At 44.7% G+C, this 27,982-nt stretch overlaps 1 protein-coding gene across 3 annotated transcripts in view; it reads left to right on the forward strand.

Annotated features, from left to right (window-relative positions):
• Positions 1-27,982, forward strand: part of LOC135549808 (receptor-type tyrosine-protein phosphatase U-like) — a 291,896-nt gene that overhangs the window by 150,938 nt on the left and 112,976 nt on the right. For all 3 annotated transcript variants that reach the window (XM_064980123.1, XM_064980124.1, XM_064980125.1), the window contains exons 3-4: positions 12,427-12,698; positions 22,838-22,919. In XM_064980123.1, the coding sequence (XP_064836195.1) occupies positions 12,427-12,698; positions 22,838-22,919 (354 nt within the window). The remainder of the gene's footprint in view (positions 1-12,426; positions 12,699-22,837; positions 22,920-27,982) is intronic.

The following is a 27,982-nucleotide window of genomic DNA, read 5'->3' on the forward strand; positions in this document are numbered from 1 at the left end:
ACGTCAACACGACAGAGAGACAGCAAAGTCGTTAAAGAAAAGAAGATAGGAGGACTTGAAAGATGAGGGGAAGAGAGGACAGGGGGAGTGAGATTAGAGCATGCTACGCAGCAGTTATTATGCAGAAGAGCGGAGTCTGAGACTCCTAAACACTTTGAACCTTTTCTAATTCATCACTGTCGTCAGGTGGGTGTTTTGGAGGATGCGGCGAGGTCGAGAGCAGCTGTGTAGTGGCCCGACCAGGACGGCGTTTGCCTTGCAGGACCAACTCTCTGATTGATCACCTCTCTACAGGCATGGGATCTCCAGCCCTGCTGTTAACAGGCCGGCGAGGATAAAGAGAGAGAGACTTTCAAAGCCTTGATTAAGGCAAAGACAGAGACAACCCCGGTGATGAGAACCTTGGCTCCTCTCTCTCGCTCTCACTCCTGTCTATGTCATAATTCTCTGTCAATCTCTTTCCTTCTCACTTACCCACCCTCTCTCCCTCACTGTGATCTGCGAGCTGCTGATTCTCCCTCACTGTGTTCTGCTAGCTGCTGATTCTCCCTCACTGTGATCTGCTATCTGCTGATTCTCCCTCACTGTGATCTGCTAGCTGCTGATTCTCCCTCACTGTGATCTGCTAGCTGCTGATTCTCCCTCACTGTGATCTGCTATCTGCTGATTCTCCCTCACTGTGATCTGCTAGCTGCTGATTCTCCCTCACTGTGATCTGCTAGCTGCTGATTCTCCCTCACTGCGTCCTGCTAGCTGCTGATTCTCCCTCACTGCGTCCTGCTCGCTGCTGATTCTCCCTCACTGCGTCCTGCTAGCTACTGATTCTCCCTCACTGTGTCATGCTCGCTGCTGATTCTCCCTCACTGCGTCCTGCTAGCTGCTGATTCTCCCTCACTGTGTCCTGCTAGCTGCTGATTCTCCCTCACTGTGTCCTGCTAGCTGCTGATTCTCCCTCACTGTGTCCTGCTAGCTGCTGATTCTCCCTCACTGCGTCCTGCTAGCTGCTGATTCTCCCTCACTGTGTCCTGCTAGCTGCTGATTCTCCCTCACTGTGTCCTGCTAGCTGCTGATTCTCCTCACTGTGTCCTGCTAGCTGCTGATTCTCCCTCACTGCGTCCTGCTAGCTGCTGATTCTCCCTCACTGTGTCCTGCTAGCTGCTGATTCTCCCTCACTGTGTCCTGCTAGCTGCTGATTCTCCCTCACTGTGTCCTGCTAGCTGCTGATTCTCCCTCACTGCGTCCTGCTAGCTGCTGATTCTGACTCCCTGTGTGTAGCTGAACTGTAATGATGATGGGGCCTGAGTTGGTGTTTCATTAGAAGGCTGTAGTCCCCAGGAGAGTGTCACTGACGTGTGTTGAATCATATGGCTCAGCTATTACATTTATTTACCATGACTATCACACAACATTATTTATTATTATTTATCTGCCAGTAACATACCCTGCTATCTGCCAGTTGACACCCTGCTCTCCCTTACGCCTTGCCCCAGCTGACCCTGCTCCGGGAATTACTACCGCACCACCGCTGTTACCCTATTTGTAAAGGCGATGCTCCTCACATTAACGTCTTGGCACACGCACACACAAACACGCGCACGCGCACACACACACACACACACACACACACACACACACACACACACACACACACACACACACACACACACACACACACACACACACACACACACACACACACACACACACACACACACACACACACCGTTGACATAGCCGTTGACGCTCCTCACATTTCCCCAGAAATGAATGTAGATAAAAATGCGCAGTGTAGTAAGGTGTCATCCCCCTCCCAGCTGGGTTGAAGACAATTGGACATCTTTCTCTTTCACCCATCTCAAACAGAGTGTCTGGAAGTTCTCTCCTCTGTCCCCCTTTTCTCTCAAAGTTTGTCCCTCTCTGTCATGGATTAATTGGATTCTTTGACCCAGTACCAGATTGTGCCCTGTAGCTGCCCTGCTTGGGGTGTCATGGGGCTGGTGGGAGAAGGAGGCTGGGCCTAGTGGTGCTTCAGGGGCCGTGTGTGTCACCAGCCCCCCCACACACTCTGTCTGTTCAGGCCCATTGTTTCTCTGCCACTCCCTCTGTCGCCCCTCATGGGACAGAAACAGCAGGCAAACAAGTCCCCATGCTGTTGTTTTAGGTCACAGCCACTGTCATTGCTATTGTTGTCTTGTTGTTTCTGGACCATGCTACGGGGTCCGTGGCCCAGGGAATGGGTAAACAAAGACGGCACCCTATAGATAGCGCACCCCTTCTGACCAGAGCTCTATGAGCCCTGATTAAAATAAGTGCACTAAATAGGGAATAGGGTGCCATTTGGGATGGTAGACTAGACTGGCTGGTACCACCCTATTGTTCTGAAGCAGTCAGTCTGAGTCAGCTCGGACTCTCACATATACTGATCTAGTAAACCAATGTTTTTATACCAGAGATCTGTTTCTTTAAATGTCAAATACGGTGTTTGATTATGTAGAAAACATTTCAACATTTACTTTGTATTGCGTATTCTGTCATACAGTATATGACATTCAACCACTCTCACGGCAATCCTAAATTTTGAACAGAAAATAAAGAGTAACATTGTCATATCTCTGCTCTGATACTGTCCCCCCTAGCTGTTCACTAAGTAAGCACAGAGTTTGTTTTGAATTCCATAGCTATGCTGAATGGCCGTAGGCACTGGCCTGGGGTTCGTTCTTTTATGGGGCCTCCTCATGTGTTTGTTTCCTCCTTGGGCGTTCATTGGTCAAGCCTTATCACTGATGATTTGTAGGCGGCTGTCCATGGTGGATGTGACAAGGATTAGGACGATATGCTCGTAAATGCCTGATGGACTAAAGAACGGCGTGTTTCCATGTGTGTGTTTCTGTGTCTGTGTGTGTGTGTGTGTTATGCTCGTAAAGGTTTGATGGACTAGAGAACGGCGTGTTTCCATGTGTGTGTTTCTGTGTCTGTGTGTGTGTTATGCTCGTAAAGGTTTGATGGACTGATAGAACAGCGGGTGTTTTCTCCTCCTCGTCCTCATCCGGAGATGCTTATTATACTGATTGATGACTATTGTTTTCAATTACCAACAGCTTTATTTGCGAGAAGCCGTCACCATTAAACTGCAGCTATGCAGGATGTGAATTAAGATCCTGGGTTACAAACGTCTTTCAATTATATCTGCCTGAGTGATGGGTCTTGTGTGTGTTTGGTGGAGTGATGACTTTTGAACGAGTAACAGCTTTTGAATAAGTAGGCAGTGTGTGCCTCTAAAAGACTGAGGAGCACAAATGAACATGAAGTAATGCCTGTTTTGTTTTCCCTTTTTTGAACAATGCCGGCCAAGACCATTGGCTGAGGCTGAAGCTTTGTGTCTGAGGAGGTAAATCAGATCTGAGCAAGGTTGTTTTGGAAAGCCCATTGGATGCTTTGTGTTTGTGGCGACCAATCAGAGCTGAAGGAGGACATTTTTTAAAAAGCGCACATGCAGCCTTTTGTTGTGTCTCGTTGGGCCGTTGGGCCGTTTGGCTGCTCTCTCAAGATGATTTGATTCATTGAGATCAGACTGGTGCCCCCCATTCACCCCATTCATTCAGTGACAGATTCTAAATGTAAAGCACCCTGTTTTAATCCATCAGTGTGCCATGTGTTTTGGCGTAGAATTAAAGAGACACATTGTTTTGTTGGCATACCCTCCTTTAGAGAAGAGAACACTAAGGCTTATAGGGCAAGTAGTGTGTGCCCCCTACTGCCCAAAACATGTAACTTACCCAACATGTATTACTTGTTGCTAGAGATTTTTAAGACAAGTTACAGGTTTGGATCTGATTTATATTATTGTGGTGAAGATGTAGGCTACAGATTGACGCTTACCATGATATGATGTCAAGTTGAAGCACTCTGGTTCAGACTACTTGACCCCTAAGCCTAGCCCCCTATTCAACCTCTCAACTCTCTCGCCCACTTGACTTCTTCCACATGTTGTTACGTTACAGCCTTATTCTAAAATTGATTAAATAAAAAAATATCTTCATCAGTCTACACACAATAACCCATAATGACAATGCGAAAACAGGTTTTTCAAAATTTTAGCAAATGTTTACATAATATTCAGACCCTTTGCAATGAGACTTGAAATTGAGCTCAGGTGCATCCTGTTTCCATTTATCATTCCTGAAACAAGATTCTCTGGTCTGGTGAAACCAAGATTGAACTCTTTGGCCTCTTTGGAGATCCTTGATGAGAACCTGTTCCAGAGCATTCAGGACCTCAGACTAGGGGTGAAGGTTCACCTTCCATCAGGACAACGACCCTATGCACACAGCCAAGACAACGCAGGAGTGGCTTCAGGACAAGTCTCTGAATGTCCTTGAGTGGCCCAGCCAGAGCCCGGACTTGAACCCCATCGAACATCTTTGGAGAGAAATGGAAATAGCTGTGCAGCAGCGCTCCCCATCCAACCTGACAGAGCTTGAGAGGATCTGCAGAGAAGAATGGGAGAAACTCCCCAAATACAGGTGTGCCAAGCATGTAGCGTCATACCCAAGAAGACTCTGTGCTGTAGTCGCTGCCAAAGGTGCTTCAGCAAAGTACTGAGTAAAGGGTATACGTATGTGAATGTGATTTTTAGTCATGTGATGTTTAAGTCAGAAGTTTACATACACCTTAGCCAAATACATTTAAACTCAGTTTTTTTAACAATTCCTGACATTTAATCCGAGTAAATATTCCCTGTCTTAGGTCAGTTAGGATCACCACTTTATTTTAAGAATGTGAAATGTCAGAATAATAGTAGAGAGAATGATTTATTTCAGCTTTTAGTTCTTTCATCACATTCCCAGTGGGTCAGAAGTTTACATACACTCAATTAGTATTTGGTAGCATTGCCTTCAAATTGTTTAACTTGGGTCAAACGTTTCGGGTATTCGGGTAAGCTTCCCACCATAAGTTGGGTGAATTTTGGCCCATTCCTCCTGACAGAGCTGGTGTAACTGAGTCAGGTTTGTAGGCCTCCTTGCTCGCACACGCTTTTTCAGTTCTGCCCACAAAACTTCTATGGGATTGAGGTCAGGGCTTTGTGATAGCCACTCCAATACCTTGACTTTGTTGTCCTTAAGCCATTTTGCCACAACTTGGAAGTATGCTTGGGGTCATTGTCCATTTGGAATACCCATTTGGGACCAAGCTTTAACTTCCTGACTGATGTCTTGAGATGTTGCTTCAATATAGCTGAATCATTTTCCTGGCTCATGATGCCATCTATTTTGTGAAGTGCACCAGTCCCTCCTGCAGCAACGCAGGGGGTTCCACAAGATGATGCTGCCACCCCTGTTCTTCACGGTTGGGATGGTGTTCTTCGGCTTGCAAGCTTCCCCCTTATTCCTCCAAACACAACAACGGTCATTATGGCCAAACAGTTCTATTTTTGTTTCATCAGACCAGAGAACATTTCTCCAAAAAAGTTAGATCTTTGTCCCTATGTACAGTTGCAAACCGTAGTCTGGCTTTTTCATGGCGGTTTTGAAGCAGTGGCCTCTTCCTTGCTGAGCGGCCTTTCAGGTTATGTCGAAATAGGACTCGTTTTGCTGTGGATATAGATACTTTTATACCTGTTTCCTCCAGCATCTTCACAAGGTCCTTTGCTGTTGTTCTGGGATTGATTTGCACTTTTCGCACCAACGCACGTTAATCTCTAGGAGACCGAACACGTCTCCTTCCTGAATGGTATGACGGCTGCGTGGTTCCATGGTGTTTACACCTGCGTACTGTTGTTTGTACAGATGAACGTGGTACCTCCAGGTGTTGTGTGTAGATCGATTGACAAAAGAAAAGAAAAATGAAATACATTTTTAGAATAAGGCTGTAGCATAACAAAATGTGGAAAAGCTCAAGTGGTCTGAATACTTTCCGAATGCACTGTATGTAGGGCCAGGTTGTGAACATGTCTCTGGCCAGGGCCTTTCTCTCCTCTCTGCCTGAAGGTGATCTGCATGCAACTCATCTCTCTCTGCAACTCCCTGCTCTCCTCCAGATGCACTTATGCCGCTGGCACTCAGCAGGGCTGTAACTGATACTGTCTTATCACTCCGACTGGATGTAGGGGGAGGAGGGGAGGTAGGGGGATCACTGGGCCCTGGTCCATACTGGCAGACCTCATGCCTGGGCTGGGTATCAACTGCACTGCAGTGCCGCTGAGAGCCAGTGATAGTCAGTGATAGTCCAAGAGAGGGAGCGAGAAACACATAGATTGAGAAACAAAGAAACATAGAAAACAGTTCAAGGCTGTTCCGTACTGTTATTCTCTCCTCTCAGGGATGTTTTTATTAACCAGCCCCAGGTTATTCTACCTGGGAACATATGCTCAAATAGCTCACCCTCTTCCCACCCAACACAGTCTCCTTACAGGGCATGGTTAGTGTCTCCTTCTTTCCTCCGTGTCTGCTCTCCACAAAGACCCGATGTCTGAGGTATTTCTGTATCTCTGCTGTGGTGATAGAAAAACAAACTCATTTAAGAGAATGTCTTGTTCGCCTGTTTCCAGATCCTTGTTACAGTACAGTACAAGCTGAGCCAGCCAGCCACCCTACCACCCAGTCAGCCAGCCAGCCATCCAGTGCGCTGACAACCCTATACCCTCTCCAACCCCTCCCCCTGTCTGCCAAAGCATCTCCATACTGTATAACACTCCTCTCCTTCCCAGAAGTGCTTTCTTTCTGTCTTTCTTTCTTGTGTGTGTGATCTACTGTTTGTTTCAGCTCAGTACCTCACAGGCTTCTCTTTTCTGTCTCTCCGTGTTCCTCACCTCCTCTTGTCTTTTCTTAAACAGGGCACGTGGGTCCCTTGCTCTTAGCAGTGAACTTTGAGGGAGATCGAGGATTCCTTAAGACATTAACAAAGTAATTTACAGTTGGGGAAGGGAGGCAGGCCAAATGTAGTCAGAGAGAGAAAGAGACAGGTTGAGTGTAGGTGTGTGTTTACAGTGCTGCTACAGGGAAAGGGGATACCTAGTCAGTTGTACAACTGTCTTCCACATGTAACCCAGCCCCTCTGAATCAGAGAGGTGAGGGGGGCTGCCTTGATCCACGTCCACGGCGCCCAGGGAACAGTTGTTGTTTTGGGGTTAACTGCCTTGCTCAAGGGCAGAACAGCAGCTTTTTCCACCTTTAACGGCTCGGGGATTCAAACCAGCGACCTTTTGGTTACTAGCCCAACGCTCTTAAACGCTAGGCTACCTGCCGCCCCACTATAACAAAGACAGTCCAGGCCTTGCATACAGTGGCTAGCGGTGATGTTGACTCCTCTACCAGCAAAAGAGGCTGTCATTCATTATACAGTGTCAATATCAAGTCAATCCCTTCAAGCTTAGTAATAATTCCATTTTTTTTGTAAGTCCCGGTCGTGTGTTTAGATCCCGTCCCTCACCTTGGGAACCGCGTTAGCTCCAAACCCAAGATCCAGACGGACTCTGATTGTTTGTGTACGGAAGTTAGCTGTATGTGTGCGTGTTTGTGTTGCTAGAGTCTCTCTATGTTGCATTCATGAGCAGCTGGTGTTGGTTAGCCTATTTCCCATTTGCACAGTGTAAGCAATGTGTCACTTTGTAAATGGCAGAATCTGCATCGGTGCCTTTCGGCCTCAGTGAACACAACACAGCACAGCCCTGCGAGCTCAGTGCCCTGCCAACCAGCTCTACAGATCACACATTACAGCAGCACACACACTCACGGACAAACAGCAAGGCAAATCTGCATGTTCCCAATCGACCACCGCAACTGCCCTTCAAATATCATCTGTGGTGAAAGTAGCCTGAGGTTACAGTATAAAAAAACTAAAACACTAACAAATGAAACCGCAAAATACAAAAACAGTAGGGATTGAACATTTCAGGATGACCTTCTCCGAATGCCCCCAATCAGCAGTGGAAATAGACTAACACACACAAACATAACAATAATAATAAAGGACGACTGGACACACACCAACACCCAGTTGATTAACAGACGCGTTGCCTGGCAGACTGCAAGACTGTTATTTAACCTCTATTGATGAAACAGAAAATAGCAGAAAAATAACAGAAAACCATTGATAGAATACTGTGATTAAAATGCATGGTGTTTGGCTGTGAACGATGGTGTTGTCTGGCTTCAGAATAAGCCTGGCTGAGTTATACAAAACATTATTGATGAGAGCGGAGCCAGAAAGCTTAAAAAAATGGTGGAGGAGCGAAATATAAAAGATAAAGGTAACGAACGTCGAGGCTCTCACTATCTTACTTGCTCTATCTCTCTCTCTCAATTCAATTCAATTCAAAGGGCTTCATTGACCATGGGAAACATATGTTTACATTGCCAAATAAAAATGAAAAAGATAACAAATAAAAGTGAAATAAACAATCAAAAATCTCTCTCACCATCTATACCTCTCTCACCCTCTCTCTTCCTTTTCCCTCTCCCTATATATCTCCCCTCCCCTTCCTCCTGGTGTGTGTGATAAAAACAGTGAGACCTGAGACTCTGGGTCCCACCCTATATGCTATATCTGACGTTCTGATAGGAATGCAGAAAGTCGGAGCTGTGCCCTAATCTCTTAATGTGTGTGTGTGTGTGTGTGTGTGTGTGTGTTCCCTCATCTTTGGCAGGGCGAGCCAGGGTTACAGGGGAGCCTTATCTGCCTTTATGGATTGATGGAGAATATTTCAGCAGCTCCGGATATTTTTAAACCAAGTTAAAGAGTCTCTGTGTGTGTGTACTTGCCTCTCTGTGTGTGTGTACTTGCCTCTCTGTGTGTGTGTACTTGCCTCTCTGTGTGTGTGTGTGTACTTGCCTCTGTGTGTGTGTGTGTGTACTTGCCTCTGTGTGTGTGTACTTGCCTCTCTGTGTGTGTACTTGCCTATCTGTGTGTGTACTTGCCTCTGTGTGTGTACTTGCCTCTCTCTGTGTGTGTACTTGCCTCTGTGTGTGTGTACTTGCCTCTCTGTGTGTGTGTGTGTGTGTACTTTCCTCTCTGTGAGTGTGTGTACTTTCCTCTCTGCGTGTGTGTACTTGCCTCTCTGTGTGTGTGTACCTGCCTCTCTGTGTGTGTGTACTTTCCTCTCTCTCCGTGTGTGTGAACTTTCCTCTTTGTGTGTGTGCACTTTCCTCTCTGTGTGTATGTACTTGCCTCTGTGTGTGTGTACTTGCCTCTCTGTGTGTGTGTACTTTCTTCTGTGTGTGTGTGTGTGTACTTTCCTCTGTGTGTGTGTGTACTTTCCTCTGTGTGTGTGTGTACTTTCCTCTCTGTGTGTGTGTGTACTTTCCTCTCTGTGTGTGTGTACTTTCCTCTCTGTGTGTGTGTACTTGCCTCTCTGTGTGTGTGTACTTACCTCTGTGTGTGTGTGTCTCACTCCTCAAGGATGGACAGGAAAGGTTACCAGAAGCTGTTTTATTTCCAATGAATGCATTTATAAAATGGACTGACTCAATCACGCTCAGGTGAATGATGGCAATTTGGTATATTTAGCAGACACAGTATTAACCCATGTCTTTAGACTCACTTTGAGCTTTAGCTTCCATTTTGAAGTATATTCACCTTGTGAAAAAGATGTCCCAGACAGTTCATCATATCAGCTCTTGGTGAAAAAAATAATATGATTCAGTTATTTGTTTTTAGTGGATTATGGCCTCCATATTAGGAAGTCCCTCATTTGTCAGTTGAGTTTAGTCTGATAATGAATGGGTTTCCTAATCTGATTGCTGCAGTTTCCTAAATCACCACTAGGTGGCTGCAACTGTGAGATAAGGGTATATCTACATCAGTGAGTGTAATAATGTTTTGCATAGATAGATTAGAGTAAATCTTAATTTGATTTCCATACAGGCTCCAGGGCCTGTCAGAATTAGTTAGACATATTTTAATCTTCACTCGTTCTCTCTCCCTGCCTTCCAGCACTGTTCATCAACGAGAAGCTTCCTATTTTCAGAGGAAGAATTGTGTGAGATTGGGTTACAGTTGGTAAACAAGACAATGCGTTACCATTGCTATGCCAGGGTCAATTCAATTCCAGCTAATGTCTTTGTTGTCTATCTATTGGTCACAGCACTCATCTCGTACCCTACCCAATACAGCTTTCTCCCTCTCTCACACAAAGGCCTGTTACCTGGTCTCAAATCTCAAACTAGAAAGGGAGAAGTAGTTCAGTTGCGTGCTGATCTTGCGAGAAAAGCAATTTAGCCTCGTGGCCCAAAGAGCCTCCAGGAGTCTCCACACATCAGAAGCATGGTGACAGTGAGGGCGCAGGGGGCCGGTAGGGGCCAAGTCGATGCCTGCTCTGGTCCAAATCTGGATGTAGGTGAGATTCTAAGGGAAGCGAGGGGAAAATCAATGTTTTCTGAGAATACTGCCTGCCAGTCCCCCCGAGGAGGAGAAGCTGCTAGTAGGAATTTAGTGAAGGCTTGACGGTTCTGTCTGGGCTGGGTTCAGGGTCGAGGTCAGGGAAAATGGGATAGGAGAGGATGAGAAAAGAGACCGGAGGGATGTTTTGTCCAGACAGGGATCAGGAAAGAGAAGAACGAGGAAAGGGATGTAGGGATGTTTTGGACAGTAAAGGGGACTCAAGGTTTTGAGACTATAAGAGGTTTTTAAACACTGAGCAGCCCTGTGCTGGGACATGGCTGATGTAGGTCTTGGTTGTTCTGGGGAATCACAACTTTTGATGCGAACGACTGAACTTTCTTCCGTTTTTTCCTTGTTCTGTCTGTGAGCAAGCAAAGCAAACCAACAAGAACAGGGTTTCATTGACCCAGCACTGTGTTACCTTCTATTGTGTTTTTTTGTTGTGTGTTTTGTTTTTCTCTGATTTGGGCAAAGTAGCATTGCAAAATTCCCAGGTATTCCAGAAATCCTGGTTGGAATATTCCTGAAATCAGGAGAGAATAAGCAGGAAATCCTGAATCCATTGCATTTTCAGGAAGGTTATTGGAATTGTGCCACCCGGGGGCAAGGTGATGAGGAAATGCAATGAGGAGAGGCAGCCTGTCTGAAAGGCATGTTGAGGTCACAGGGCTGAAGCTGTAGAGACATGCTATAGGTCACATGCTGTACTACCTCCTTATGAAGGCAGCCAGCGCCAGCCTGAGGTCAGGGACAGAGAGAGATAAGGTCCCCAATGAGCTATAGTATCTTGATCACTCTACCTGCTGAGCAGAGAGGGAGGAGGAGAAGAAGGAGGGAGTGGAGCTCTCACTTCCAGGAAGGTCACCGGGATTTGGGCCTGAGCCCATCGCTCTCTGTGTGTGTGTGTGTGTGTGTGTGTGTGTGTGTGTGTGTGTGTGTGTGTGTGTGTGTGTGTGTGTGTGTGTGTGTGTGTGTGTGTGTGTGTGTGTGTGTGTGTGTGTGTGTGTGTGTGTGTGTGTGTGTGTGTGTGTGTGTGTGTGCGTGTGTGCGTGCGTGTGTGCGTGCGTGCGTAATCACTAGTGTTCAAAGTACTCCCTAGATTGCCATTACAGCCTAATAACAGTGTCAGTGTGATTAATGGCAGTAGAAGTGGCAGGGCACTGAGTCCCTGATTACACACTCATTCAAGTACATCACCCATCCTATCCTGCCCTTCCATAGAGAATACACAGCTGTGTCTTTAAAGCACTTAGAAGATTGCTTCGGTAACAAATTCCAATACTGTGACCCATTGATCATTATTAGAAGATTAGAATGGTTAGAATGATACTCTTTTGGGATTCCCTCATGAACACTGTTCCCAATCTGGTGTGATCAACATGGACATCTCCCTATCACTCATTCTCTCTTTCTTTGACTCATTCTGTTTCTCTCACTCTCTCTCTCTCGCTCTCTCGCTCTCGCGCTCTCTCATCCATTGAGGTGTGTGGACAGCTGTGAAGGCAAATCTCCCTCTGTTTGTCTGGTTGTCTGTTTGACACCTGTGTCATGGCCAGGCGACAGGCTACAACCTTGAGTGCCGAGAGGATGAGAGAGCGAATCAGAAGGGGAGGGATGAGAGGCTCTGTGAACCTCAGTCTCTAAATGAAATTCTGTCTGTCTTCTCCCTGTCTGTCCATAAAACAGAGCTTTGAACAGGGGAGATCTGAGGCATTGTGGCAGACAAAGAAACCCTTATACGGTCTGAGAGAGAGGTAGAGAGAGGTATAGGCCACAGGAGGCTGCAGAGGGGAGGACGGCTCATAATCATGAGTGAATGGAATGGAATCAAACACATAGAAACGATGTGTTCTAAACCATTCCATTGATGCCATGCCATCCGTTACTATGAGCCCGTCTCCACAATAAAGGTGCCGCCTGTGGTAGAGACAGAGGTAGAGCAGAGAAACGCTGTCCCTCAAATCATGGAGATTTCCCTAAAGTTCCGTCTCTGTTGACACGAATTGCATTACAACCATCTGACCCTGTCTCTTCTCTGCTGTCCGCCAGGGTCGTTCATGATGGTGAACTCGTCCCAGCATGCCGTGGGGCAGCGGGCCCACCTTCTCCTCCGTTCGCTGAGTGAGAACGACACGCACTGCATCCAATTCAGCTACTTCCTGTACAGCCGCGACGGCCATTCCCCCGGGGACCTGCAGCTCTACATCCGGGTCAACGGGGGGCCGCGGGGAAGCGCCGTCTGGAACGTCTCCGGGTCACATGGACGCCAGTGGCACCAGGTGGAGCTAGCCGTCAGCACATTCTGGCCCAGCGAATACCAGGTGAGCGCTAATGATACATATGTGTTAACACATACATTTTGCTAACTATATGTCTAATGCTGTATCGTTGGCACCTTCTGGCCCAGCAAATATCAGGGGAGAGACAATGCTATGCGGTGAAGGTTAGGGTGAGTGGCACCAGATGGAGCTAGCCGTTAGCACCTTCTTGCCCAGTGATTACCAGTTGAGTGCTAACTAATGGTTGGTTGGTTGATTGATTGATTACACATACAGTACCAGTCAAAAGTTTGGACACACCTACTCATTCCAGGGTTTTTGTTTATTTTTTACTATCTTTTGCATTGTAGAATAATTGTGAAGACATCAAAACTATGAAATAACACATATGGAATCACGTAGTAACCAAAAAAGTGTTAAACAAATCAAAATATATTTTATATTTGAGATTCTTCAAAGTAGCCACCCTTTGCCTTGATGACAGCTTTGCACACTCTTGGCATTCTCTCAACCAGCTGAATGAGGATTCAAGGGTTTTTCTACATCATGAAGCTGGTTGAGATACTGTATGTTCTATTCCAGCACTGATTAAACTGCAGCTGCGGGCCGCAAACTATGCCAGAGATGGGCCGCTATTGGTTCACCATAGTATGCTTGCTAGCTGGGAATCATCAAGCCGTAATTCATTTAATCTATTGTGATTGTGCTCCGGGAATAGAGCAAATATGTGCAAATGACCAGTTGGTCCCAGAGGACTGGGTAGGGAAACACTGCTGCACTATTTCATAGTGACAACATGGGAGTATAAATGTACTTTATTAGAGTATTTGTTTTATGTTTACATATATGTATGGCTTAATTTCCCCCAGTGCAGCAGAGTCATAAATATCTCTTTGTTCTGCCCTGGGTTTAGTTGATGGTGTTGTTATGGCTAGTGTGTGTGTGTGTGTGTGTGTGTGTGTGTGTGTGGTGGGCTGTTTGGAAGCTGCCTCATTAAATCCTATGATTTATACCTCTAGTTGTCTCTCATTCGCCCTCCTCCAAAACGCCCTTAACGAGAAGCCAATAGCTGTGTGTGGGTTTCTGTGTGTGTGTTTCTGTGTATGCCTGTGCGTCTGTTCTGTGTGCATGTTTTCTCTCTCTTTGAAATCAATGGCAGCAGTAAAAGATTGGGGGAGTGAGCGTGGCTCAGCTGAACAGTCAATTGACCTCAATTCTGGGTGACCCTCAGTAGAGGAGTGTTTGCCTCCATAACCTTGGTCTGCTCTCAGAGTTCTGAGCCTGGTCCCAGACACATCTCAATAAATCAACACATCCTAAATGAGATTCGGGCCGGTCTGGATCAGTGTTGTGTGGTAGTATCCTCAGCTTCCAGGCCAACAACACAACCCCATAGTGATTAAGAGTTAATGCTTTTCTTCCTCTCTTGTGCAGCAACATCAAAAGGTTCTCTCGCCCCTGCCACAGTCTCCCACCTTTTTTCACACGGTGAAAGAGGGTTTGTGTGTGTGTGTGTGTGTGTGTGTTACCATTTGAAGGGAAAGCGGATATGGGACACAGGGGCGTTGGGATCCAATATCCAATCAGACCAAGCCTTGCCTGGCCTGGTGGTTAGGTGAAAGTAGAGCTGTGTTTGTTTGCGTCTGTTTGAAATTAGAAATCCATTAGAGGTATGATTTACCACCCTGATAATGTGTGTGTGTACGCTGAAGCAGCCTGGGTGTTATGTGTTATGTAAGTGGAAATGAAGACGTGTGGGTGGGTGTGACATCTTAAGACTCCCCCCCAGGCACACAGACAGACACGGGACAGATTGCTTTGTTGGTCCCAGAGAGCAGTAAGAGGTTCTTCTGCAAGTAATGAAGCAGGTAAAAGACTGAGAGGATGACCGGTGCAGGGTTTTAATCCTGCCCTGCAGTGATGTGTCTCCCTGACTGTACTGTGAAGGGGCAGTCTCACTGCCTCCCATGTTCCTTCCCCCCCCCCTCTCCTTTTCACCCCCTATTCCTCTCCCCTTCTCTGCCATGATCTATCTTCTACTCTTTCCCCCTATCCCTCTGTTCTCCTCTCCCTTTCTCTCTCTGTCACGGCTCAAAGTGCTAGTGAAGGCCCCAGAGGGCCCACTCATCCAATCCCCCAGATAAGGATCACTGTCCAGCAGTCCCATCCAACAGATCGGCCCCACGGGACCCTGACCAACAGCCAGGAACAGACAGACAGAGAAGAGAAAAAAGAGAAGAGAGAGACCAGAGAGAGAAGAAGAGAGAAAGGGACTGCTTCACATGGGCTTTAAAAGAAAGAGGGAGAGCGAGAGAGATGGCGATCAGGTTTCTCTGAGAAGCCCCCAGGGGCCAGCAGGAGACAGCCTGGAGGAGAAAGATGGACTACGTGCTCTGTAGTTGGAGATTGATCAGAGACTGAGCTAGCTATAGCCCCCCCCCCAAAAGCAATCACAAAGAACAGAGCAGTCAGTGAAGTGCCATTACCATTCATTGTCTCTGCCTCAAGTAATAGTAGACTATTCAGATGTGTCTTGTCGGCTAGAATGTAGGTGAGAAGCTTGCTACTTTGGTATCAGTGGCAGGTGAACAGTCCCAGTCTTTTGATATCTTAAAGAGGGAGAGTTGAGGTGATTGAGTTTAATAGGAGAAGTAGCTGAAAACACTATCTGAATATTCTATGAAGCTCTCAAGACGTTCTCCTCGTTTTGTGAAATCCTGCTTAGGAACGAAGTTAATAGCCGTAGCACTAAAGACTAAAGAGAGATAAAGACAGAGAGTGATCACAGCGGCCCTCAGACTTAAATGTGTCTCTCCTCAGTCTCCGTCTCTCTCTCCATATCTCCCTAACAATATCCCTGTCTCTCTCTCTCCCCACCTCCCCACCTCTCCCCACCTCTCTCTTGGGCTCTCTTCCCTCTGTCTGTCTCTCTCCACATCTCTCTGACTAGCTCTGTCTGTTACACTCTGTCTCTCTCTCTCCTCTCCCCATGTCTCTCTTGGGCTATCTCTCTTCTGTCTCTCTCTCTAGTGTAAACAGAACTAGAAAGCCTGAGAAACTGAAGATGGTACTTCATCTTAGCAGTTTGTGCATACAGGGCTCAGAGGGAACAGGCTGTAGCCTAGAGAGTGTACTTGCTCTACTTGAAAGTGTGTATATACTAGGACTCTATAAAATAGTGTCTGCACATAGATTCTACATCTACACACAGAGTCTACACACTAGTGTACTTGACAGTGTGTGTATAGAGGGCCTAGCTAGTGTATTTGTAGCAGGGTATATTCTGTGGTGCAGGGAGTAGAGTACCTGTCTCTGCACAGCTGGAACATTGTATTTACCCCTCCTTCCGCTGCTCTCTCTCTCTTTCTCTCTCTCTCTCTGCCTCTCTCTCTATGCCTCTGTCTCTCCCATTCCCTATGTCTCTCTCTCTCTCTCTGTGCCTCTCTCTCTCTCTCTCTCTCTCTGCCTCTCTCTCCATGCCTCTGTCTCTCCCTTTCCCTATGTCTCTCTCTCTCTGTGCCTCTCTCTCCCTCTCTCTCTCCCTATCTCTCTCTCTCTCTCTCTCTGTCTCCCTCTCTCTCTCTCTCGCTCTCTCTCTCTCTCTCTCTCTCTCTCTCAATTTAATTCAAAGGAGTTTATTGGCATGAGAAACATGTTTACATTGCCAAAGCAAATGGAATAGACAATAAACAAAAGGGAAATAAACATTAGTGAACATTCAACTCACAAAATGTTTAAAAGAATAGACATTTCAAATGTTTTATTATTGGCTATGTACACTGCTATAACAATGTGCAAGTAGTTGAAAAGAAACAGATAAATATAGGTTGTATTTACAATGTTGTTTGTGCTCCTCTGGTTGTCCTTTTCTCATGGCAATGGGTCACAAACTTTGCTGCTGTGATTGCACACTGTGGTATTTTTCCTAACAGATATAGGAGTTTAACAATGTTTGATTTGTTTTCAATGTTTTTGTGCATCTGTGTGATCTGTGGGAAATAGTCTCTCTAATTTGGTCATACATTTGGCAGGAGGTTAGGAAGTGTACCTCAGTTTCATTTTGTGGGCAGTGGGCACAAGCAGACCTGACTCTTGAGAGAAGATAAGCTGTGGTGGCTTCTCAATAGCAAGGCTATGCTCACTGAGTCTGTACATAGTCAAGCATTTTCTTAATTTGGGGTCAGTCACAGTGGTCAGGTATCCTGCTACTGTGTATTCTCTGTTTAGGGCCAGATAGCATTCCAATTTGTTCTGTTTTCTGGTTGATTCTTTCCAGTGTGTAAAATAGTTATCTTTTCGCTTTCTCTTCATTTGGATAGGTTTGAATATGTTTCTGTCCTGGGATTCTGTGAAGTCGGTTTGTGTTTGTGAACAGAGCCCCAGAACCAGCTGGCTGAGGGGACTCTTCTATAGGTTCATCTCTCTGTAGGTGAAGGTTTTGTGTTGGAATTTAGGTGGTTGTAAAATTTAACAGCTATTTTCTGGATTTTGATACTAGCGGGTATGGACCTAATTCTGCTCTGCATGCATTGTTTGGGGTTTTGCGTTGTACACAAATTATATTTTTATTCTGCAGAATTCTGCTTGCAGAGTCTCAATTGGGTGTTTGTCTTTCTGGTTGAATTCTGATTATTCATGGCTCTTGGTGCTATCAGTCCTGGGCAGGCTCAGAGAACAGCCTGGGTTTTAGGAGACGAGGTACAGGGGGATGGAACCAAGCCAGAAAATTGGAGGAAGGAGGAGGACTTTTTTCTCGCATTTTCTCTCTTTCTTTCATCTAAATAAGTTCAGGGGTAAAAATGTGTAAAAATGTGCTTAACAAGTCACGTAATCAGTTGCATGGACTCAATCTGTGTGCAACAATAGTGTTTAACAGGAATTTTGAATAACTACCTCATCTCTGTACCCCACACATACAATTATCTGTAAGATCCTTCAGTCTAGCAGTGATTTTCAACCACAGATTCAACCACAAAGACCAGGGAGTTTTTCTGATGCCTCGCAAAGAAGGGCACCTATTGGTAGATTGGCATAAAAAAACAGACATTGAATATCCCTTTGAGCATGAAGTGAAGTTATTAAAACTTGTTAGGGCTAGGGTCCTTTTTTCTGAATTTATGCCTGACTGAAGTGCCCAAAGTAAACTGCCTGTTACTCAAACCCAGAAGCCAGGATATGCATATAATTGGTACCATTGGAAAGAAAACACTCTGAAGTTTGTATAAAAGTTAAAATAATGTAGGAGACTATAACAGAATAGATATGGTAGGAGAAAATCCAAAGAAAAACCAACCAGAACTGTTTGTATTTGAGAGCCAATGCTCTTACAATCGAACGTATAGGGTCATATCTAAATCCAGCTCCCAGATTGGAATTCCTATGTCTTACACTAGATGTCAACAGTCTCTGTTCAAGGTCTCAGGCTTGTTTCTTCCCAAATGAGGAAGAATTCTGAGTTTTAATACTGGGAGTTGGTGTTCAAAACCAGTCTGTGCGCGAGCGACAAAGAGGACGCGCACCTGATAATTTTACTTTCCTATTGAACATACTTCTTTCCGTATGAAATATTATGTTTTAATTACATTTTAGGGTACCTGATGATTTAATAGAAATGTATTTTCACTTGTTTTAACGGTAGATTTTTGGATTCATGTTGAACGACTGCATGTTGAACGAGTGGATTACTCAAATCATTGGCCCCAACTAAACTAGACTTTTTGGAATATAAAGAAGGATTTTCTAACAAAACGACCGTACATGTTGTAGCAACCATTTGGATTGCAAATCAGAGGAAGATTTTGAAAGATTGAGTGAATATTTATTCTCGATTAGTGATTTTATGAAGCCTGTGCCAGTGGAAAAATATGTTGATGTGGGGCGTCGTCCTCAAACAATCGCATGGCATTCTTTCGCTGTAAAGCCTATTGTAAATCGGACAATGCAGTTAGATGATCAATAAATTAAGCTTTTAACCGATAGAAGACACTTGTATGTACCTAAATGTTTAATATCCATAATTTGTATAATTATTTATTTGAATTGCGTGCCCTCCAATTTCACCGGAAGTTGTCGACAGGTGCCCCGCTGGCAGTCACTACAAAGATACAGGCGTCCTTCCTAACTCAGTTGCCAGAGAGGAAGGAATCCGCTCTGGGATTTCACCATGAGGCCAATGGTGACTTTAAAACAGTTAGAGTTGCTGTGATAGGAGAAAACGGAGGATGGATCAACAACATTGTAGTTACTCCACAATACTAAGTTAATTGACAGAGTGAAAAGAAGGAAGTCTGTGAAGAATAAAAATGTTTTAAAACATGCATCCTGTTTGCAACAAGGCTCTGAAGTAATACTGGAAAAATGTGGCAAAGCAATTAAGTGTTATGTTTGAAACAAATTCAATACAACTTTGAATACTTTCTGAAGGCACTGTAGTTGTGTGTGTCCATTTCCTCAGCCTACTAGCTGAACGAGGTCCACTGAATCTCAGGTCATAAATTACTGTGTTTTACTGCCACAATGGCAATACCAGTCAATACCATTCTACCCTCATTCCACTTTATTAACCAAAACAAATCCATCAACAGAACATTCTGGCAATAACTGTGCAACATGTTCCTGTTTCTCCAACGGTTTCTGAAGCTGTTGAATTAATTAAACCACTTGTGCGGATCGATGGAGTCTGTCCGTGTACAAGCTTTATCATAAGACCACGTGCATAAATAACTCCCATAGCGATGAAAAGGAAAACTAGAATCCAGAAATATTAATTACCCAACAAATCCTCTTTATTGCAATCCTTTATCGCCAGCAGCCAGCCAACAGACCAGCCAGCCAGCCAACAAACCAGCTAGCCTACCAGCGAGCCAACCAGTCAGCCAGCCACCAATCCAGCCAGCCAGCTGATTGTATGTGTTCCCTTCGAGGACAGGGAAGGGAACAGAGCAGGGATTCAGCATAGAGAAGTGTGTAATTCTGCACCGTTGGGTTTTATGAGGTGAACTGAACTGGAGCTGAAGCAGCTAGGGGGAGAGGGAAGCTCATGTTAAAATGTATGAGTGAATTTTCCTTTTTTTCCTTTTATCCCTCTTCTTCCTTCCCCTCGTCCTGCCTCATCCCTCCTCCCGGTATCTGAAGGCAGTGTTCTTGTGATCCGTATTTAGAGTTTGGTGTCTGGTATTATTTCTCCCATCTCTCTCTGCTTGGATGATGAAACAGCTCTATAGCCTGAGAGACAGACAGCAGCAGGCACAGCACAGCAACACCTCACTAGTTTCAACAAGCCTGGCCTTGATTCTCACATCACTGTTGTTTTTTGGAAGTGTAATATCTACCTTGCTCCTTTCCCCGTTCTCTTTGTAGCTCTGCGTGGTTGCAACAAGAGGAAATAGGTAAATAAAGCAGGAAGACTGTCACAACCTAGAACTGATGACGATTCTGTTCCTTTGAACAAATCCACCTTTACTTTGAGCGCAGTGATAGATAGATGTTTCCTTTCTTTGCCTGTGTGGGTATTGGAGATGAGGGTGTTGCAGGTGTGGGGGAACTTTGCTATCAAATATTTATGATGCTATCAGGCCTATCGTGACTGCCAATATCAATGTAGCTTAGCCTACACCATCTTTCTCTCTCTCTCCCTCTCCCTCTCTCTGTCCCTCCTTCTTTCTCTCTCTCTCTCCCTCTCCCTCTCTCTGTCCCTCCTTCTTTCTCTCTCTCTCTCCCTCTCCCTCTCTCTGTCCCATTTTCTTTCTCTCTTTCTCTGTCCCTCTCTCTGTCACTCTCTTTCCATCTCTCTCTTTCCCCATCTCTCGCTCCCTCTCTATCCCCCCTCTCCCTTTCTGCTCTGAGTAGGGTCTGCTACTGATAGTCAGGTCGAGTCAAGGCTCTGTGCAGTGCTGAGCAAATGAATGGATGGCCAGGTGTGTGGAGGTTTGTGTGTGTTGGGGCTGTCCCCGACCCCAAACAATATTGGTTGACCAAAAAGTTATTACAGCAAAGACTTAAAAACAGTCACATTCATTTGCGAATGCAATTTCCCAAATGGAAAAGTTTAGGTCTATTTATTGATTACGCTAATTATTCAATGGTCACTTTGCTATTTTATTTTAAAACGAAAATGCTTCAATGCATTTCACGTCAGGAATGACTCGTATGCTGTGTGATGACATGAATGCAAAAAGAATTTATTGGTAAAGTAGCCTATATTGAAATATAAGTTAATTACAGTAATAAGACCAAACAGGTCTTAGGCCTACAGTTCGATGGTGGTTATACAAGGCTGCTATACTAAGTCTACTAATGACAATGACATTACTTATTAATATATATTATATTATAATTATTATTATTATTATATTATAATGATGATCATAATACTATTAACAATAAGAATTTGATCAAGGAAAAAGGAGGGGTATTATTAGAAATATAATTTTTCTGACCATTTGGAACAGTAAATGCTAAATAATACCAGAGGCGCTGGTCTAATGAAAAACAGTGTAAAGCCTTTATTACAGCATAGCAAATATTAAAAACAGACGAATGTGTGAAATTGTTGCGTGAGGCTTGGTGCTCACGGAATCAGTAGGCTATCAGCGAAACATCCAAACAGGCAGCAGAAGCTAGATCTGTCTTATTTCTGTAGATTTATAAAGACAGGCACATTTAACAGTTAGGCTATTGATTATACACCTAATTAAGTTGAGGTTTCCTCTCTCCTCACTTGTCTTAGACAATAAGTCAAGGGCTGTTTTCTCCTCTCTTAACTCTAGCAACATGTTCAGGAAAAGGCGGTGATTCAACAGCACATTGTGTTTCAGAGCCGCACACAGCAACCACTATCCAACGCGGGAGAAAGTGCATTTGTTATAAATTGTTTTTTTATTTGTGTTGCACCATTGTTCTTACATAATATAACCATATACAATTTCAGTAGTACATACCTTAGAGTGATGGACTGTGCCATCCCCACGGTCTCCACAATGGATCAGTCCACTCGTGAATCAGACAGCTGTCTTGTACACCACGATTTTTCAAAAACATTGAACAATTTTTGCTACTGCTCGACTAAAGAAATCTCAGTTGACCAACAGCCTATGGGGTCAGCTCCAGTGCGTGCTCGTCATGGTGTGCCAGTGCCTAATGAATGGAGAAGGTAATCGTCCAGACTTCTATAAGTGCCCACGCACATTATTATTATTATTATTATTATTATTATTTATATATAGAATGAAGAATACTAATAAATGAGCAGACAGGGAAGTGTGGCCTGTGTCCATTTAAAGAGGCCTTGTGCGGTGCTGTTGGTCTGGACCAGGCACTTAGAGCCTGATGTGTTGGTCAACATAGAGACACACTGGGGCTGCTATATAAGGAATAGGGTGCCATTTGGGATGCCCCCAGACTCGTTGTAGTGCGTGATATTGGAATCTGACCTTTCATAGTCTGCTGGTTTCAGTCATAGCTAACATATCATTGTCTGTGATGAGCTTTTAGGATCATTTGCAGAGCTTTACACTGTGTGGCTGTCAGTGACTTTTCCATTGGGTCCATTGTGACTGGAAAGCTCAAACAAGCCCGGCTAAATGACTTGAAAGTGAAGTGCTATTTGAAGTCTGGAATCAATGAATGCAGTAAACCCCATCTGCATAGACTGCAGTGTTTATGTATTCGTTGTGCCTCTGCGGTAAAATAGTAAACTGTCCCTCAGTAAACGATATGGGTTATTGTGGCAGTAATGATTTTTCAGTGGTCCAGATTCCCTTTGGTTCCCTGTGGGAGGGATCTGGGATTCACTTTGGTTTCTCTGCATGACGCTGGATTCATTTAGATGAGTGAGTAGAGATTTTGGCAGCGCTCAATGACTCCTGTGGGTCCCATGTTCTGTGTGTGTTCTCTGATGAAAAGAGAGAGAAAGATGGTTGTTTGAAAGAGCTGGAGGGAGAGAGGGAGAGATGACTGTGTGAAACGAGGCTATGCTAAACTATGGATGTTTGAGTAGTGGGATTTGCCACCAGACAGGCCTCCGTGGATTCAAAGACAAGCTGTTTGATTAGGACTTCACTCTCTCTGCCTCCAGTCCTTTCTCTCTCTGTGTTGCGTAACGTGGAATCCTTTCTTCCCTCCTCCTCATCTCTCAATTGTCTGTCCCATTCTCCTCTCATCTCTCTGTTGTCTGTCCTCAGGTGGTGTTTGAAGCATCCGTCTCGGCAGAACGGCGAGGCTACATTGCCATTGACGACATCCTGCTGCTCAACTACCCCTGCTGTAAGTAGCTACCCACCACACGACAGCACCAACATCCCAATGTACATCAGCCCAGAGAACCCCGCCCCAACTCACCAGCATACCAAACCCAGCGCACCACTATACCAATCTATCAACTACCCACCGTATCGCAGTGACCTTTTACAAAGAAATGGGACAATATGTGTCTGGGTGCTAGGAGGTGGACAGACAGACCAAGTCTCAGGACTGTGATGGGTGCGTGGGTGGACGGACAGACGGACCGACAGAGGCCTGTACAGTAATCAGTGGTGGCGAAGGCACTGCTCTCAAAGCCAGAGACAGTTCTGAGAGGCTTTTGGCATGTGGACACCTGTCTGATTTCCCATGGTTCATGGCTGCACAGCGCCGCTCCTTTTGTCCCGGTCGACCAGACAGCGAGCTGGTGACCTTTATCTTCCTGACGGCTCGGCTAGTCGCTCCGCTCTCCCCGTCACCAAGACGAGCCCACTCTCCCAGAGCTAATATACTGATCCTGGAAACACACACACACACACACACACACACACACACACACACACACACACACACACACACACACACACACACACACACACACACACACACACACACACACACACACACACACACACACACACACACACACACACACACACACACTGTTCCAAGAAAACAGCAGGCAGCAGGTGAAGGGCCTCTCCTCACATGTTGTTTTTCTTCCTCTCCACAAAGGCGTGACGAGAGCAGCAGTAGTCTGAGGTCTCTAGCTGGACCATAATGACACATGGTGACACTCTGAAAGTTTTCCCCATTATAGCTAACCTCCCTCCCTTAGAGTGTAACTCCCCACCCCCGCCAGCCCTCAGTGCAAACACCCCCACAACCCCCTTCCTTCTATAAACCTGACTAAATGCCTTTATAGCGGACCCTCTGTCTCTCCCACCGTAGCGCTCACAGCAGTCTGACACACCATGATGTTCCTTTAGGATATTTCCCCAGTAAAACCTCCCTCCTTCAGTGCAGCCCCTCCCTACAAACATACATATGCTTCTACAGGCTACCTGGCCATTAATCTCCTCAGACGCCCACCTGCTGTCCCCATAACTATTACCACTACAGGAGAGCAGGCTCAGGTCAAGGGCTGTATTCCAAATGGCACCCTATTCCCTACAAATTGCATTACTTTTGATCAGAGCCCTATGGTCTCCAGTCAAAAGTAATACACTATATACAGTTGTTCATGCTTTAAAAGATACAAACGTTTGCCCTGACCATTAGTGGTAGATGGTGGCATTGTGTCATTGCACCACACTATCACAAGGGAGAGTTAGAACGCTGATCTATTGGTCGTCTAAACTGTGACTCAAGTTGACTATCTTTTCATAAATGAATGGATGTGTTTTCAGTCTGAGAGTCTCTCTTCTCTGGGTGTGGTAACATCTCACAGCAATAACTGGCAAATCTGGTGCAGTCCATGAGTAGGAGATGTACTGCAGTACTTAATGCAGCTGGTGGCCACACCAGATACTGACTGTTACTTTTGATTTTTATCCCCCCTTTGTTCAGGGACACATTATTCCATTTATTTTAGTCACATGTCTGTGGAACTTGTTCAGTTTATGTCTGTTGTTGAATCTTGTTATGTTCATACAAATATTTACACATTTTAGTTTGCTGAAAAAACCCGTAGTTGACAGTGAGAGGATGTTTCTTTTTTGCTGAGATTATATACCAGTTTCATTTAAGGACTAAAACATTGACAGCTGTGCCATATATATTGCAAAATAGTTTCCATGGCACATGGTTTATGAATTGACACGCAATTTTCCATTTATTATAACCTACTGCAGGCCTAAAACCTATGAGTTTAACGTTCTGAATTAATGATTATATTGAAGATAGAAGCCGCCTCTTAATGAGTTCCAATCTGTTATCCAACGATTGTTATTATTTTTATTGACCCTGCATTATAGTTATATAAAAGCCCCTTAAATATTCTCTTTTTAGTTACAGTGGTGATGGACAGCTGTAGACATTTTGTTTTTCACAAGCGTAGTAGGCTGTGACTTCTGGAAACAACAATAGAATCTTCATCCTTTACAAAAAGATACTTTATGAGCTGGTTACTGTATGTGTGAGAGAAAAAAATAATGTCGCTGGCGGAGAGTCAGGCGGAGAATGACATGTTGAAGAGGGCGAGGAATGAGATGGAGTCACAATCCATGCCAGGTACATCTGTGAGCTCTTAAACTCCACCTCCTGTTTGTGGACTCTGCAAACAACGTGTTCTTGATGAAAATAAATGTCTTTGTGGAAAAATCACCATGATTAACTCTTTAGTCATATCAGAGTTTTTCTATTTGCTTATGGTTTTGCCTACACCTAGCAACCTGTTTAAATATGATCAAAAAATATGACATTTTATTTGGTAAGCCAGACAAAATGAAAAGGGCCTATTCTCTCACCCCATGTTCAAGAATGGCCTTTTTTCCCCTTTATTCAGATTACATCCGCTCACTTTTGGAAATTTGAAAATGAAATAATCTCCAAAATATCGTTATTATTTGAAACAAGCCATAGAAAGTTGGTTGCAATTTCAGTTTAATCCACCAGAAAAGACAGAACAAATAATACAACAAATATTGTGGTTAAACTAAAATATGATAATTGTTTAAAAAAATGTTAGAATTTGGAACCTTTATCAAGCTGTGCCATATAGATTGCAAAATAGTTGGGAAGGGTTAGGACTGTAATCACCAGAGGACTTGAAAATGAAATTGTGAACTCTGAGAATGGTAAATGACTGTAATTAATACATTCATTCAATACATTGGAATACAAAAGGAGCCATCCACCCACGATGGGCTATTAGCAGGACAATAGACTCTTGCCAAAGAGGGTAGGGGGGACATTGTATTTAAAGACACTGCACAGTAGCCTAATATACATATGCATTTTGAAATTATATTTAAAAAATTCAAATTAATAACATTTCTACCACTGTAGATGCTGTGTTTTTGGTTGATGGCCAATATTAAAAACAGTCAAATGCATTCTCTCCCCGTCGCCCACACACACTTTAAACATTTGGATAATTAAAACATTTAAAGGCTGACATTGGTTGATTTTAATACTTCTAACAGACAATTCTAACTCTACCCATAACTTTTGGACTTTTTAACATTCCCAGAAGCCATGGATTATTATAGCCTACTGCAGGCCTAAAACCTTAGGGTTTAACCTTTTGAATTAATGATTATATTGAAGATAGAAGCCACTTCTTAATGAGTTCCGAGAGCTGATCTGTTACTCAAAGATTATTATAGTTATATAAAAGCCCCTTATATATTAGATAACAACATGTTTTTAAACACTTGTTTTTCACAAGGGCTATTAGCATGACAATAGACACAGAAACACCTCTCTGACATACGGTCCAGTGTATCTCTTGATGATGACTTGATGACCAGCTATTCTGGATGACTGTTTGATAACGCTCTCGGTAGCCAATGTGAACAAAACCTTTAAACAGGTCAATGTTCAGAAAGCCGCTGGGCCGCTGATTACCAGGACGTGTACTCAAAGTATGCGCAGACCAACTGTCAAGTGTCTTCACTGACATTTTCAACCTTTCCCTGACCGTGTCCGTAATACCTACATGTTTCAAGTAGATTATCATAGTCCCCTGTTCCCAAGGAAGCGAAGGTAACCTTCCTAGAGGATTACCGCCCCATAGCACTCACGTCAGTAGCCATGAAGTGCTTTGAAAGGCTGGTCATGGCTCACATCAACAACACCCAAGACCCACTCCAATTTGCATACCGCCCCAACAGATCCACAGATGACACAATCTCAATCGCGCTCCACACTGCTCTTTCTCACTTGGACAAAAGGAACACCTATGTGAGAATGCTGTTCATTGACTACAGCTCAGCATTTAGCACCATAGTGCCCACAAAGGTCATCACTAAGCTAAGGACTCAGGGACTAAACACCTCCCTCTGCAACTGGATCCTGAACTTCCTGATGGGCCGCCCCCAGGTGGTAAGAGCTCCACACAGAGCTGTAGCCCCTCAGGGGTGTGTGCTCAGTCCCCTCCTGTACTCCCTGTTCACCTATAACTGCGTGGCCAAACACGACTCCAACACTATTATTAAGTTTGCTGACGACACAACAGTGGTAGGTCTGATCACCGACAACGATGAGACGGCCTATAGGGAGGAGGTCAGAGAACTGGCTGTATGGTGTCAGGACAACAACCTCTCCCTCAATGTGAGCAAGACAAAGGAGCTGATCGTAGACTACAGGAAAAGGCGGGCCGAACAGGCCCCAATTAACATCAACGGGGCTGTAGTGGAGCGGGTTGAGAGTGTCCACATCACCAATGAACTATCATGGTCCAAACATAGCAAGACAGTAGTAAAGAGGGCACAACAAAACCTTTTCCCCGTCAGGAGACTGAAAAGATTTGGCATGGGTCCCCAGATCCTCAAAAGGTTTTACAGCTTCACCATCGAGAACATCCTGACCGGTTGCATCACCGCCTGGTATAGCAACTGCTCGGCATCTGACCATAAGGCGCTACAGAGGGTAGTGTGAACAGCCCAGTACATCACTGGGGCCAAACTTCCTGTCATCCAGGACCTATATAATAAGCGTGTCAGAGGAAAGCCCATAAAATTGTCAGAGACTCCAGTCACCGAAATTATAGAATGTTTTCTCTGCTAACCACACGGCAAGCGGTACCGGAGCGTCAAGACTAGGACCAAAATTCTCCTCAACAGCTTCTACCCCCAATCCATAAGACTGCTGAACAATTTTTTCAATTGCCACCGGGCTATTTACGTTGACCCCCTCCCTTTTGTACACTGCTGCTACTCGTTGTTTATTATCTATGTGTGGACTCAGTATCGGTACCCCCTGCAAATAGCCTCGTTATTCTTATTATTTAATTTAAAAAAAACATTTTTTAACTTTTGTCTATTTGGTAAATAAACTGTTCTTGAACTACCGAGTCCACCAAATGCATTGTTTTCTAACCATTATCTGGATGGATCCATAATGAATTACTATGTGAATAAATC

This window comes from Oncorhynchus masou, chromosome 12 (assembly GCF_036934945.1).
Source record: "Oncorhynchus masou masou isolate Uvic2021 chromosome 12, UVic_Omas_1.1, whole genome shotgun sequence".
Lineage (NCBI taxonomy): Eukaryota > Metazoa > Chordata > Actinopteri > Salmoniformes > Salmonidae > Oncorhynchus > Oncorhynchus masou.